General features: G+C 41.3%; 2 protein-coding genes across 2 annotated transcripts; both read left to right on the forward strand.

Moving 5' to 3' along the window:
• Positions 1-1,117: 1,117 nt before the first annotated feature.
• dnajb1a (DnaJ heat shock protein family (Hsp40) member B1a) lies at positions 1,118-5,560 on the forward strand. The gene is made up of 3 exons (XM_080043124.1): positions 1,118-1,694; positions 2,500-3,089; positions 3,225-5,560. The coding sequence occupies exons 1-3, from the start codon at positions 1,484-1,486 to the stop codon at positions 3,453-3,455; spliced, it is 1,032 nt and encodes a 343-aa protein (XP_079899250.1). The 5' UTR covers positions 1,118-1,483; the 3' UTR covers positions 3,456-5,560.
• Positions 5,561-7,195: 1,635 nt separating this feature from the next.
• gipc1 (GIPC PDZ domain containing family, member 1) lies at positions 7,196-13,689 on the forward strand. Its single transcript, XM_080043290.1, has 7 exons — positions 7,196-7,376; positions 7,832-8,367; positions 9,151-9,336; positions 9,453-9,633; positions 10,502-10,614; positions 11,235-11,316; positions 11,439-13,689. The coding sequence occupies exons 2-7, from the start codon at positions 8,068-8,070 to the stop codon at positions 11,588-11,590; spliced, it is 1,014 nt and encodes a 337-aa protein (XP_079899416.1). The 5' UTR covers positions 7,196-7,376; positions 7,832-8,067; the 3' UTR covers positions 11,591-13,689.
• Positions 13,690-13,883: the final 194 nt, after the last annotated feature.

Here is a 13,883-nt window from a genome sequence, read left to right on the forward strand (position 1 = left end):
AGACTGGGGGTGGCATGTTTTGGAGTGGAGATTTAGGCCAATAATGACGATACATCAGAAATATGTAGTCCGCTGTAGTTGCAAGAAAGACTGCAGCACAAATAAATGCACATACAAAAAACATGGATTCTTTTGCACTGCCATTTGCGGAGAATGTCGTGGTATAGCTTCACAAACTCACAGTTGCCTGATTTATCAGATGAATATGACCCAGAGGGGAAGAACTAAGCAAAGAACAAACCAGGAACTGATATAGGGGGTGTCAGAACCAAGAGCCACAGAGAAGGGGTCGAGGATCCAGGCTGGATTTTAAAAAAATCATTAAAAAAACTCATGTGCATATATTCAAATTAATTTCAAAAGAAACTTGTAATACAAAAAAAGTTACTTTTCAAGTATACTTTTACTATGTAAAGTTGTATTGTGGTAGGAGTAAAGGAAAAAAATTAAGCCTGGTTGGGTTTATTTTGGGCATGTTTGATTAGTGTAGCTCATTTGCATATTCAAATTCATTTTCAAAGAAACTTGTAATACAAACATTTTTACTTTTCATGGAAACTTTAATTGTGTAAAGTTTCATTTTGATAGGAGTAAAGGAAAACATAGCCCTATTGGGGTGTATTGGTGTCTCGCTATTTGGCACAAATCTCGGATTGATGAGAATATTTCCTCACTAGGACTTTTAGTATGTTGTTCTGGACACCTCATAGAAATGATCTGATCAGAAAAAAAATATTGTACAATTAGTCTGTCGTAAAACGTTATTTTGCCTGGACTATTATCGGCTACTGCATCAGCTAGTTCTAGCAGTATCTGAAACGTGCAAATGAATGTAAAAGCAGCAAGAACCGAAGCACCCGCGCATGCGCAATTACATAAAAACATTACTACATTAGCCGGCCGATGGCTGATGCAAAAGCAATTAACTTATTCAGATAGAGACATTATTAAGGAGGAGTGTTCTTTCAAATATACAGTATATGTTTCAGGCTTTTAATTTAAAGAAAGATCTGTCAACTTATTAATGTCTGCTGTGGCTCACGCGAAGCCGGAAGTATATAGGAGTGCGTCCTCTTGTCTCGGTAGTGGTGACCCACATCAGCAGCATCATCAGCTTCTTCCAGAAGTTTCCTCGGTTCGTTTGCAGCAGCTCGGCGGCGACACACACTCTCCTGTGTGAACCATGACGCGTGAACGCCTCGTTTTGTGTTACGTGTTTTAAGTGAAGTGACATCTTTTCCTCCTCGTGTCGGTGAAGACTAGAGTTGTCTACGGGCCGTGACGAGTGAGGGAAGCTAACCTTGACAGTAAGCTAGCGTGCTATCGTCTGCAGCCCTGACAGCTGCTGCGGCGGCGGTGGAGCCCCTGAACCTGGTGTCACACAGCGCTATGCTGGACGTGTAGTCGGCACTGACCAGAAACTAAACCCGTCTGCACTGACAATGTTTTTATGAACTGGAAGAAGAACTGAGCAGTCATTGTAATGGGTAAAGATTACTACAAAGTGCTTGGAATAGCCAAAGGTGCCTCCGAAGATGAGATCAAAAAGGCGTACAGAAAACAGGCCCTGCGTTATCACCCAGATAAAAACAAGTCACCCGGAGCTGAAGATAAATTCAAGGAGATCGCTGAAGCCTACGATGTCCTCAGCGATGCCAAGAAGAAGGACATTTATGATCGCTTTGGAGAAGAAGGTAACCACACTCCTCATCCACACAGCTTGCATGGGATTTTCATCAAATCTGTGATGTTACTGTCATCTTCAGCAAACATTCATTTGCACGTTTCAGATACTGCTAGAACTAGCTGATGCATGAGGCATGACTCTAATCTAATCGGTCATCATTGCTGTTTCTGGTATCTTTGGACAGCAGTCACCAGACAATGAAGGGGCGTGTGTACACAATAGGTTGAGCTGGAGAACTTGCTGGAATCTACTAGTTCTTGCCTGTCCTGTCAATCTGTCCCCGTTATGATAATTGTGGCTTAACCAGTTGGAAATTGCACATCTTTATGTCTATGGGAGTAACATTTTGTAGGGTCTGCATTTTTAATGATGCACCGTCAGAGAAAGAGATTGAAAGTTAAATTTACTTCTATCATTTCATTCCTAGCAGCATGATCAATATAACTAAACTTGGAGCATATCATGAGTGATCAGTTTATTCATTTAATCTTTGCGGGGATTGGTTGATTACTTACTGGTGAAATTACACGTTCATATCGAAAAGTTCCAACTTGAAACCAAACCAGCAATATTTAGTATTTTCTCAACTTTGGTTATTGTGATAATCCTATTTGAAGCAGATACAGACACATATGTAATAGTTTAAAAACACAACGTCCTCTGAAATTCTTTTTTTTAAAGCAAGGTTTTGTTAAGAATCTCCTACGTTTTGTGGTTGAAGAAATGTGGACGGACTAACGTTGACAATGAATGACCTCAAAGACATTTTATTGATTGAATTGATGTGTGATTCTTCTGTGCTCTGATGTCAGGGCTGAAGGGTCCAGCTGGTGGAGGTGGAGGTGGAGGACACACTGGCCAGAGCTACAACTACACCTTCCACGGAGACCCTCACGCCATGTTTACGGAGTTCTTCGGCGGCCGCAGCCCTTTCGATCATTTCTTTGCGCAGAATGGGGAGGACAGCATGGACATCAACGACCCCTTCGCGCCTTTTGGCATGGGTCGAATGGGGAGAGCGGGCGGCTTCCCCCGCTCCTTTAAGTCCCCACACCACGGAGGCCCTCACCGCGCCCACCAGAAGAAGAAGGACCCGCCCGTGGTGCATGAGCTGAAGGTCAGCCTGGAGGAGGTGTTCTCGGGCTGCACCAAAAAGATGAAGATTTCCCGCAAGAGACTGAACCCTGACGGCTGCACCATACGTAACGAGGACAAGATCCTAACGGTGGACATCAAGCGCGGCTGGAAGGAGGGCACAAAGATCACCTTTCCCAAGGAGGGAGACGAGACTCCCTCCAACATTCCTGCTGATGTGGTGTTTGTAGTCAAAGACAAACCCCACCCAGTTTTCAGAAGAGAAGGATCAGATATAATCTATCCCGCCAAAATATCACTCAAAGACGTAAGGGAACACTGAAACACATTTTTTTATTAGAAAGAAATCTTCCAATAATATTTTGAATAAATATGTTAATGATCTAAACCAAACATTGCCATCTTTTCCTTGTCTTCCCTTTCTCTCTCCATCTCTCTGTAGGCGTTGTGTGGATGTACAGTCAACGCCCCGACGCTGGATGGCCGGACCATCACGGTGAGCTCCAGAGACGTTGTCAAACCCGGGACCAAGAAGAGAATCTCTGGAGAAGGGCTCCCTCTGTCCAAATTCCCCGAGAAGAGAGGCGACATGATCTTGGACTTCACTGTAAAGTTTCCTGACAAACTCGGCCAAAGCACGCGAGACGCACTCAAGCAAGTGCTTCCACCTTGACTTGAAATGGTCAATTGTGAAAAAATCCAACAAGTTGACATACCCAGTGACACTCTCCTGTGAACATAAGCCTGGACCATTGAGGCTCAGGGCAGATTTGGTTCCATCTTAGTTTAAATTTACTGACTGAACACAAAATCCATATTCTTACCCAGTTTATAGTCAGCTTTAATGAGATGTGCTTTACCTCTGTGTTGAACAAACACAATGGTCAGAATCAAGAAGGACAGGAACAAGTGGAAAATAAAGAGTGTATAAACAGTATAGATAATAGATAATAATGCAAAGTGTTGAGTGATCATGCTTTGGCTGTGAGTTTCGTTGAATTGCAACCCTTGAAATTGTATTACAGTAAGTGAGGATTTTGTTTTACGTAGTACTCTTAAGGTAGCACACAGCAAGCTACCAAATGAACAATACCTCAGGTTCAGTGACGCAGGCTAAACGTAGCTACAGCTACTCCACTCAGCAGGACATGGTTTGGGCTGCCATTAGATAAAACTGAGGCTGAGAGGAGAAGACTTTGGAGCTCTAAATAGAGATGCACTGTCCTGATCCACAGGCACTAATACTGACTATGTGTCAGTCATAAATACACTTTCCTTGTCTATGTCTATTCAGTGTTTCGTTCCTTCGACTTCAATCATCGTCACAGCAGACTGCCATCCCATAAACCGAGCAGAACAATGTCATTAAAATATCCACAAGACTAAACAGATGTGTGGACCTCTACAGTTGATATAAACAAGAATATGAACCGCACATAATAAAGATGCCACCATTTTAAATTTAGCAAAGAGAGCCTCTGAGTTTAGGTATCAGATCTGAGCAGTGCAGATTATTACTTGTGTGGAATATTGGTGGGAAGGACTTTTCATGCCATATAAATGTCCCTATGATATAATAATGTGTGTGTCTACCAGTTTTGTATGTGGCGAACATGTGTGTATCGTTAGCATGTGTGACTGACAAACTACCAAAATCTTAATCTTATTTACTTCACTTTTGAGGATGACCAACGTATAGTTTGTGATATTTCAGTTCCTACCGGGCTGATTTTACCCCGGCTGTTTGGCCAGTGACTTTATTTTTTTTTTATTAACAGGATAAACTGTTGGAGAGATGAGATTTTGAAAATAAGTAGAAGCCTGAAGAATATATTTGATCTTGTATTATGCCTTCTATAAAGCTCATACTGGGCAGCATTCACTCCAAGATTGAGGTTGCGTTCCGAATCGCATACTTTCTACTATATAGTATGTAGAAAAAAGATTTAGGATGTCCCGATTCTCGTGGCCAGATTTAGGATGGTTAGAAGTACCCGGATGTCCTACTTCATGCGGCCAAGATTGTTAGTGTTGAAAACTGCATCCTATTTGGGCGATTCTGACCCACAATCCAGTGCGCACGTGAAGTGACGTAACATCGACGAAGCCTCCTTATGAAAACAAACAGGGATGTGACGGATATAAAAGCAAGAGGCAAGATCAAGGCTGAGTGTTATGATGAAATAAGAGAGTAAAGTATGTCCCAATAGTATGCCTACTGCATCCTAACTAGATAATTTTTATCGTCGGATGTAGTATGTAGAATAGAAAAAAGAAAGAGTATGCGAATCGGAATGCAACCATAGTGTCTTGAAATGTGTAATTTCACAGCTCAGTGGCAATTCTAAACACAACCGTCGAACTGTGTCATATTCAACCCTGTGCACTTTTGAATTGTAGTGTAAGTGGACGTTTAATTGATCAGTTTTCACATTTAAATTATTTTTATTTTAGTGTTGATGTGACTGTAAGAGGCAGTCATCACTTCATCCTGCTCCTGCTGGAGTGTAATGTTTCTAACCTGTGGTTTAACATGAATGTAGAGATGTGTAATCTCTCTAATGTCGAATTTTTCTTTGTTTGAAAAAAAAAACCCTCTGTATGGGAAAAATGTAAAATCATTAAGATTTGTTTTACCACTTGTCCATGTGTTTTGAAATTCCTCAGGTTGGGATACAATATATTTTATGATTTGATAATGTGATGGAAATGTTTAAGAGATGTTTCCTATGCTGTGATGATTTGCATTTCCATATTAAAGAGACTGGCTAACTAATCCATTATGGCCTACATGTTTCAGTTATAAAGGGCATTTTAGCAATAAACTCAAAACACATTTTTTTGATTGATGTCTTTAATTTAAATGAGAATTCAGTGTATGTTTTATCAATTAATAATCATTATTATTTATCTCCATTGTACACCATAATAAACATGTAAAAGTTTGACATCCCAATATGCACCTGAAGGCTGAAGTGGTCATTACAGACTTTTATTTCTTAAAGCAAATTTGATGTTAGTAGATTAATTAAACTCCAATATATTGTGACCAGACAATAGGAAATGTAAGCAGAAGTTGACAATTTTTCTTCATGTAGTTAAAAAATGTCAAGTTAATGAAGGTCTGTGTAAGTAATAATTAGAATTAGTAAACTACTAATGCAGTCTTTACATCAAACTATATACATTATTTCAGCACGTTTTGAACCCCAATAAGCTGAATTTGAATGATTCTGTTGTTGTTCACTTCCATTTACCCGTTTGGTAGTTGACAGTATTCAAAACGCTGCTTTTATGGTTTTATTTCGAAAGCACTTACCGGAAGTATTAATGCAATAATGCAGATAGTGTCGTGTCTGACTTACAAGGTTAGACTGATCGGTTGACCTGATATTTAGTAACATACGTTTTCCCTGCACTCAAAGTGCTCACGATGAGGAACTGCAGCGCTATACTAAACCCGCACTAACTTCAGTATAACTACTATACGGGGTAAATGCAATTTCATCCCTTTACATACAAATAAGCTACATGGAAATGGTGCGTATAGCCTACTATTGGGTATTTTTATTTTGAAGGTTTAAACCGGAATATTGCTTTGCTATTTTGTCTGCCTTACGCCAGTGCCACTGCAGTTACTCTATTTGACCGCAAGAGGGCAGGAAAACTCATGATAGTATCATACACCTACGACTGTCAAAAACGAAATAAAGGCCAGAAGAGAAAAAACAGGCTATTGTGTCAAACCTCGCATCGTTTTCCGATTTAGTTAACGAAGTAGCTTGTAAAGGCAGTTGTGATGTAGGCTACAGTGCAAACTGTGAACAGGAATTATTTCTACAACCTATAGTGGCCATAGCCACGAGGACATAACTTTAAAGTCAGATAATAGCATAACAATACTTCCTCCTTTAACGTTAAAAAAAAGCCTTTTTGGCAGCTAGAAGTGTAGCGATGCACCGAAACTACCTTTTTAAATGAGACTACCGGAAGGCAGTGCAAATCACGATTAGATCATCACCGCTTTTATGAGATCAACACCAACCAGCATTGTTTATTAACAACTCTGAAAAATATTTTCAAACTAAATAGGAAAGCCGATTACCCATTTACTCATCTTAATTTGACGATAACATTAATATTATTATTAGGCTATAAGACACAACCCGTGCGCGTACTTGACGCTTTAAACAGCAAACTCATGTCTCACATTTCCCTTTATTATTTCGCTGAAGCACGACGTGTATTTTATATACTATCTTTGGTAAAAACCTGTAAAAACGTGTATGTATAGCCTATCTATCTATGGTAAAAACTTGAGAACATTCGTTTTACTGGGAAGCTGCGGTTTACGAGGACATTTGAAGGCGTCATAGTTCCACCCCTGCTGGGCTGGCATGGCAGGATGCTGAATCTACAGCGGCATAGCGACACACAGCTACTGTACTTCCCTCACTATCTGCTCAGGAGACGCCAAAGCAAATCACATGGGACTTTGTCTACAAGCGAAACATTATTATAATTTTTTTGGTGAACTCATAGCAGAACCGTTAGCGGGCTAAGCTAACAGGAAGAGCTAAAAGGTCCTGCCCCGGTAAGAATGAGTGGCCTGCCATGTTTACTCGCGTCTGCTCACATTCATGCTTAAGCTAGCTAACATTCCTCAGATGTTCAAGCCACTTAGAGAATAGTGACGCTGTAATTTACTACCGAGAGGGACAAACAGTCACTCATTTAACGAGCTACAGTAAAAGCTGTGTGCTAAGATGCTATTGACTGAGAGTTGTAAGTGTTTGTATTTCCCAAAGTGAAAGATGTGTGCCTCACAGCTAGCAGCTAAAATTAGCTCTTTCTGATGTCCTGACTATTCAAGTTAAGGTACAAAGTAATGGCTATTTTGGCATTTATAAATATAATTCTCATTTACTGATAACAACCGTATAGCATATACTAATACTACAATAATGTGAGGAGAAGTAATGACAACGAATTAAACTGCTGGTGTAACCTGAATGAAACAGAAATAGTTTCTGTCTTGTGTTTTTGCAGCTGAACACACCCCACTGTCTGTAGACTGCCAGCCCTGACAGATCCAGCTATGTGACCTGCTCTGATGTGTGGATATGTTACTCCATACAGCGTCTGGATAAGACAGACACTTTCAAGCTGGTCTGGAGTACCATTACTGTGACGTAAACATCCGACGGACCTGCAGCTGCTTTGGCTGGACAGGTGGTGTATGTTGACCTGGATCATAGCATAACGCCCCCCTCTGCACCATTACTATGCCTCTGGGTTTGGGTAGAAGGAAGAAGGCTTCCCCGTTAGTGGAGAACGAGGAAGCAGAGCCTATCCGTGCCGGTCTAAATGTGCCAGGTACGGACGGCCTGGACAGCGGTGTCCTCGGGCTGGGAGAAGGCGCCACCTCCGAAGGTCTACCTCCGCCACACAGTAGCATGCGCCCTCGCCTCATCTTCCACACCCAGCTCGCTCATGGCAGCCCCACGGGACGCATTGAGGGCTTCAGCAACGTGCGGGAGCTTTATGCCAAGATTGGTGAGGCCTTTGGGATACCTCCATCTGAGGTGAGTACCTTTTAAACCTCCATCATATGTCGGTTAATACCTGTTTCTACGAAAACGTATGTGTTTCGCCCAACACTACAATTAACATGATTACATTGAACTCATCACGATGAAGTTACCTTTGCCTAACCGTATATTTTCCCATGTGATGTCATGAAAAAATTTAGGGTTAGACAGTGAGACCATAAAACACTCTTTCTGCCTTTTCTCAGGCTAGGATGAACCGATTTAAAAAATATTTGCACATTTATACTACATAGGATCTCAGAGTTCAATACACCTTCATATTTCCACAGCTGAAGTAGGTCTTTAATTTATTGAATGGGTGGAGTCGGGGGATGAGTAATATTTTGCTCAACATTCATGTGTTTGATGTTCAGTGAAATAATTGATTCTTCAATAAAATAATCCAAACTTGATAAAGCTCTACTTACAAATTAATCTGTTGAAATGTAATGTTTTTTAATTGTATTATTGTGCATGGATGTCTGCCTATGACAAAATAATGTTTATTTTTATGTTGGGATATGATACAGATCATTAATATTACCCCCATTTCTAGATCATTTTCACATTTACAAATATTGAATATTCCCCAAATTCCCCAGCCTAACTTCCCTTGGAAAGTTTCCCCAAATATACCGGAAACTTTCCACCCCTTTGCAACCCTAATGCGTTCCCTCACAACCTTAGAGGGAGAATAAATAGATCGGCTTCAGTTCAAGTTGACCAGGGGAGAAAGCATTGTAGTAAATCATACTTGTTTGTTGTGTCCCTCCGCAGGTTATGTTTTGCACACTGAACACTCACAAGGTGGACATGGACAAACTGTTGGGAGGTCAGATTGGGCTGGAGGACTTTATTTTTGCCCACATCAAAGGACAGAAAAAAGAAATCGAGATCTACAAAGGAGAGGATGCACTAGGGTTGACTATCACTGACAATGGAGCGGGCTACGCTTTCATCAAGGTGAGAGATGTTAAAACAAACCAAGAACGGATAAGACAGAATACGAAATGTGAATAAAGTGAGTGGTTTGATGGGTAGTGTGTTGTGTCATTCATTTGAGTCATGGTGTTTTGCAGAGAATCCGTGAGGGGAGCGTCATCCACCAGATCCAGGTCATCAGCGTGGGTGATATGATCGAGTCCATCAACGGCCATCGGCTGATTGGCTGCAGACACTACGAGGTGGCCAAGATGCTGAAGGAGCTGCCCAAAGGGAAGGAGTTCACCATCAAGCTGGTGGAGCCTCTCAAGGCCTTCGGTGGGTGTTAGACTTACCCTGTGATATGGGTTAGTTCAGCCCCATGATCTCAGCTGTGGTGGAGCAGCCACATTTGTCCCAATCTCATCTGCACACTGACTTGCTGCTGTAGTCTACAGTCACTAAAGGCCAATGCTGCTGTCACGTGGCTGTGAAATCTGTTATAGTCGCCCATGCTTCATGCTCTTTACCTCTTTATTTTGCTTTTCAGTGCTGCTCCCAGATTTCTGATTGATAAACTAAAATCGTATTTCTTAAAAATGAATAGACACAAGCCTCAGTAATGAAATCAGTGCCCTTTGCTGCAAATACTGTATAAAGTGTAGTGTGTAAGGATATTAAGCCATTGTCTTCAGTTAGAAACTAAACAACCACAAAGGAATCACACAGGCCCAAACAAACTGAATTCCCTGGCTCTTCGCTGAGAGTTCATTTAAAGGGGAGGTGAGCGTGGCAGGGCTGCACAGCACTGTAAAAGCTGGAGGATAAGAGGAGGAAAAGGGTTCTTTAGATTTGTGTGAAGTAGCTACAGATGCTTTCAGTCAGGATGAAGTAATATATTTATATTTGACTGTCAGATTAATAATGTTAATATGACCATGGTCGTGGTGACCTAAACTTTGATTTAGTACCGTTCAGGAAACACAGGTTACCGGTCTGCCTGCTGTTAATCGTTTGGTCTAAATTCCACCGGAAAAGTCAGACTCAAGCTAAGTCATTAATACACATATCGTTGTTTTCGCTATTGGTCTAATTTTTCTGTTACATGTCATTTATGATCATCATGGGGAAAATGAGAGTGTTTAATTTCCATGTAATAGTCTGTGGTAGGAGGTTTAAGGACTGTTGTTGGTTTGAATGTGTTTAGATATGATCAGCCAGCGGTCTGGAGGCTCCCGCTCAGCATCAGGGGTTCAGCTGGGCACCGGTAGAGGGACACTGCGGCTACGCTCTAAAGGTCCGGCTACTGTGGAGGAACTGGTGAGTGTGTTCCCAAGCCCTGCTTACTGAACAGTTCTCTCTCTGTCTCTCTCTCTGGCTCTCTCTCTCTCTCTCTCTCTCTCTCTCTCTCTCTCTCTCTCTCTCTCTCAAATTCAAATTCAAAATTGGCTTTATTGGCATTATAAGCAATATTGCCAAAGCAAACATCAAATAATTCAAATAGTTCAAACAAATATTCAGACAATACACAATGTGTCAAAATAAAACAATATACAATATGAACGATATATACATCTGTATGAATATTATATTGTGTGTGTGTGTGTGTGTGTGTGTGTGTGTGTGTGTGTGTGTGTGTGTGTGTGTGTGTGTGTGTGTGTGTGTGTGTGTGTGTGTGTGTGTGTGTGTGTGTGTGTGTGTGTGTGTGTGTGTGTGTGTGTGTGTGTGTGTGTGTGTGTGTGTGTGTGTGTGTGTGTGTGTGTGTGTGCGCGCCTGCCTCAATCATTCACTGTCCCTCAAGTTGTGGCATGTAAATACATACTGGGCAGCAAGATGTGCCCGGTCTCCTTCTCTCTCTCTCTCTCTCTCTCTCTTTCTCTCTCTCTCTCTCTCTCTCTTGTGGTTGAGTTTATTTTTTCTGTTTTTATTTTCCCCTCCAGCCCTCTGCATTTGAGGAAAAGGCCATTGAGAAGGTGGACGATCTGCTGGAGAGCTACATGGGCATCAGAGACAGCGAGCTGGGTATGTTGATGCATATTTTCTATGTACTGTATATCTACGTGAGTCAGAATAAGCTTGTGTCACTAGCTGTTTAGTGGTGACTAAATGTTCTCCTACCTCTCTCTCTCTCTCTCTCTCCTCAGCGGCCACCATGGTGGAGTTGGGAAAGGACAAAAAGAACCCAGATGAGTTTGCAGAGGCTTTAGATGAAACCCTGGGAGACTTCGCCTTCCCGGACGAATTTGTCTTTGACGTGTGGGGCGCCATCGGCGACGCTAAGGTCGGGCGGGTTTAACCACAGACACTAATGGAGCGGAACAACCTGTGTGTGTGTGTGTGAGACACCCACAACATTCAGCACTACTAGGAAACACAACACTACCGTCATGAGTTTGGTTTTATTCCAGTGTACTATATTTTTAATTTGGAGTTAACCCTTTTGGGAGACTCCGCCTCGGCAAAGAGGATAATGCCAGTGAATGGGAGAAGAGGGGGACCGCGATGACTTCCCAAGTGCTTTTATTCGTCTTCCGGCTTTTTTTCCAGAAACTACGAGCACGCAGATGAGCATTCCCTTTTGACCACATCACATGACCCTTGCATGTCAATGTTGTAGTTGCTGGCAGTGGGACAAGTACAGCACACATCTCTAATATGGGAGAAAGGAAAGAGGATGGCTAACGGCCTCCACACACATCCTACCTCTACTGAGCATCTACTGCGCGTCTGACTTTTTGTCACTGACCGTGTAATCAACCTAGAGCGGCCACACATCCAACCTGTGCCGCGCTGCAGACGTACGTCAGAGGCGAGTCTGCACCGCCGCTCCACTTTACCTCAGGAGGAGGAGCCTATTTCTTTCTGAGAGCCGTGCGTCTCTCTCTGCTTTAACTGATAGAGAAATACTCTGCTGAGAGCGCTCCAGAGGTAGACGCAGGATGTGTGTGGAGGCCGTAACGCAAAGTCATACTTTGAAAAAATTAAGATAATTTTTTTCCACTGTGTTGCACTGCGTTGCGCTGTAAACCAACAACAGACGTGACCAGAGATTTGCATTGGTGAGCTGCATAGCTATTCCACAGTATAAAGCATGGGGACTCCCTGAGTTAGTGTTGTTCTCAACCACCAATGTTACTGTTGTGGATCAGTTTCACAAGCATGTGCTGTTATATTTTTATCTTCATAATGAATTCTGCTGGTTTTTATGTTTGTTTGAAAAAATAACTGCAAAAGGGTCATACTTTAAAGTCTAGCTCGCTGATTGCAGATCAGCGGTCTGTGTTGGCCGTTAACTCATGCTGTAATGACATTAACCGCAGCACATTTGTTACAGAGATACATTTTTATTGAAGGTCGTTGTATGAGAATGAGCAGCAGATTGGTGTCCAGGTTTGTGGATTGTGGTGGATTTTTTTTTTTTTTTTTTTTAATAGCTTGTGTTTTTATATAAAGTGATGTGATGTCTATTTTAGAACATGGTTTGTGTAACAAATGAAGAATTTGATCATGTGGTGAAACCAAGCATTATCCAAGGCAGTATTAAAGAATAGAAAGCATGAGATGGAGAAGCTCTGTACAAAAACAAAATAAGGAAAAGCAGTCCGTTGAGAACAAACTGCTTGCATCTCTTCTCAAGGCATGCATTTTTTTTTTTTTTGAAGAAGAAGTGTGTGCATCCTGGTGCATTGGTGCTGAAAAATCTATGATCCTCTCTGCGTTCCAATTCACATACTCTTTCTTTTTACTACACTACATACTAAAGTACAGAAGAGTTTTAGGGCCACGGGAGAGAAAATTGCTTAATGTCTGAGTTTAAAATGCGTCATGTCACTTTAGACATATTTGTAAGATAATGCATATTTCAATAAATAAAAAGTTCCTGTACACCTATCGACATTAACACGTATTTAAATATATTTAAGGGTTCCAAAAATAAATTCTTTCAATATATATATTTTGGGGATTTAAAAATATAATAATCGGCCGATTTAATCGTTATCGTAATTTTTCTCTGAAAATAATCGGCATCGGCACTCAAAAATCCATATGGGTCGAGTCCTACTAAATAGTAGGGAAGTATGGAGATTGGAACGCAGGGCCTATCTTTGGAGAAGAACGATACAAAACTACTTCCATTCCACTTGTGATGTTCTTTAGAGAGAAAAATCAGGCAACGCTGCACCAATTACGCTTCCCTAAAAAAGAAAAACAATTTTTGGTGTTAACCTTTTCAGTATAAATGTATGAAGCTATTTTGTAGTTTTGTTTCATCCTTCACAGTTGGTGAATATCTCAATGGGTTGTGTAATGAAACTGATGCTAGAAACACTGTAACACGGAGAAGAACACATTATTTTGATGGCTTTGTATTACACTGTTGTCAATGTCCAATTATAATGCAATAATAATATTAACATGGCAGTCTTCCTCCTTTTTTGTCTATCCTAAACACACATAACCCAATTTAAGCTGGAAGTATATTCAGGTGTGTGTGTGTGTATCAGTGTGTGTCAGTGAGTGTGTGTGTATTTGTCCTGAAATATGCATGAAATTTAACTTGACAATGAAATCCCTTTGAGTGTCAGCAG

Source organism: Ammodytes marinus (assembly GCF_949987685.1).
Source record: "Ammodytes marinus genome assembly, chromosome: 16".
NCBI lineage: Eukaryota > Metazoa > Chordata > Actinopteri > Uranoscopiformes > Ammodytidae > Ammodytes > Ammodytes marinus.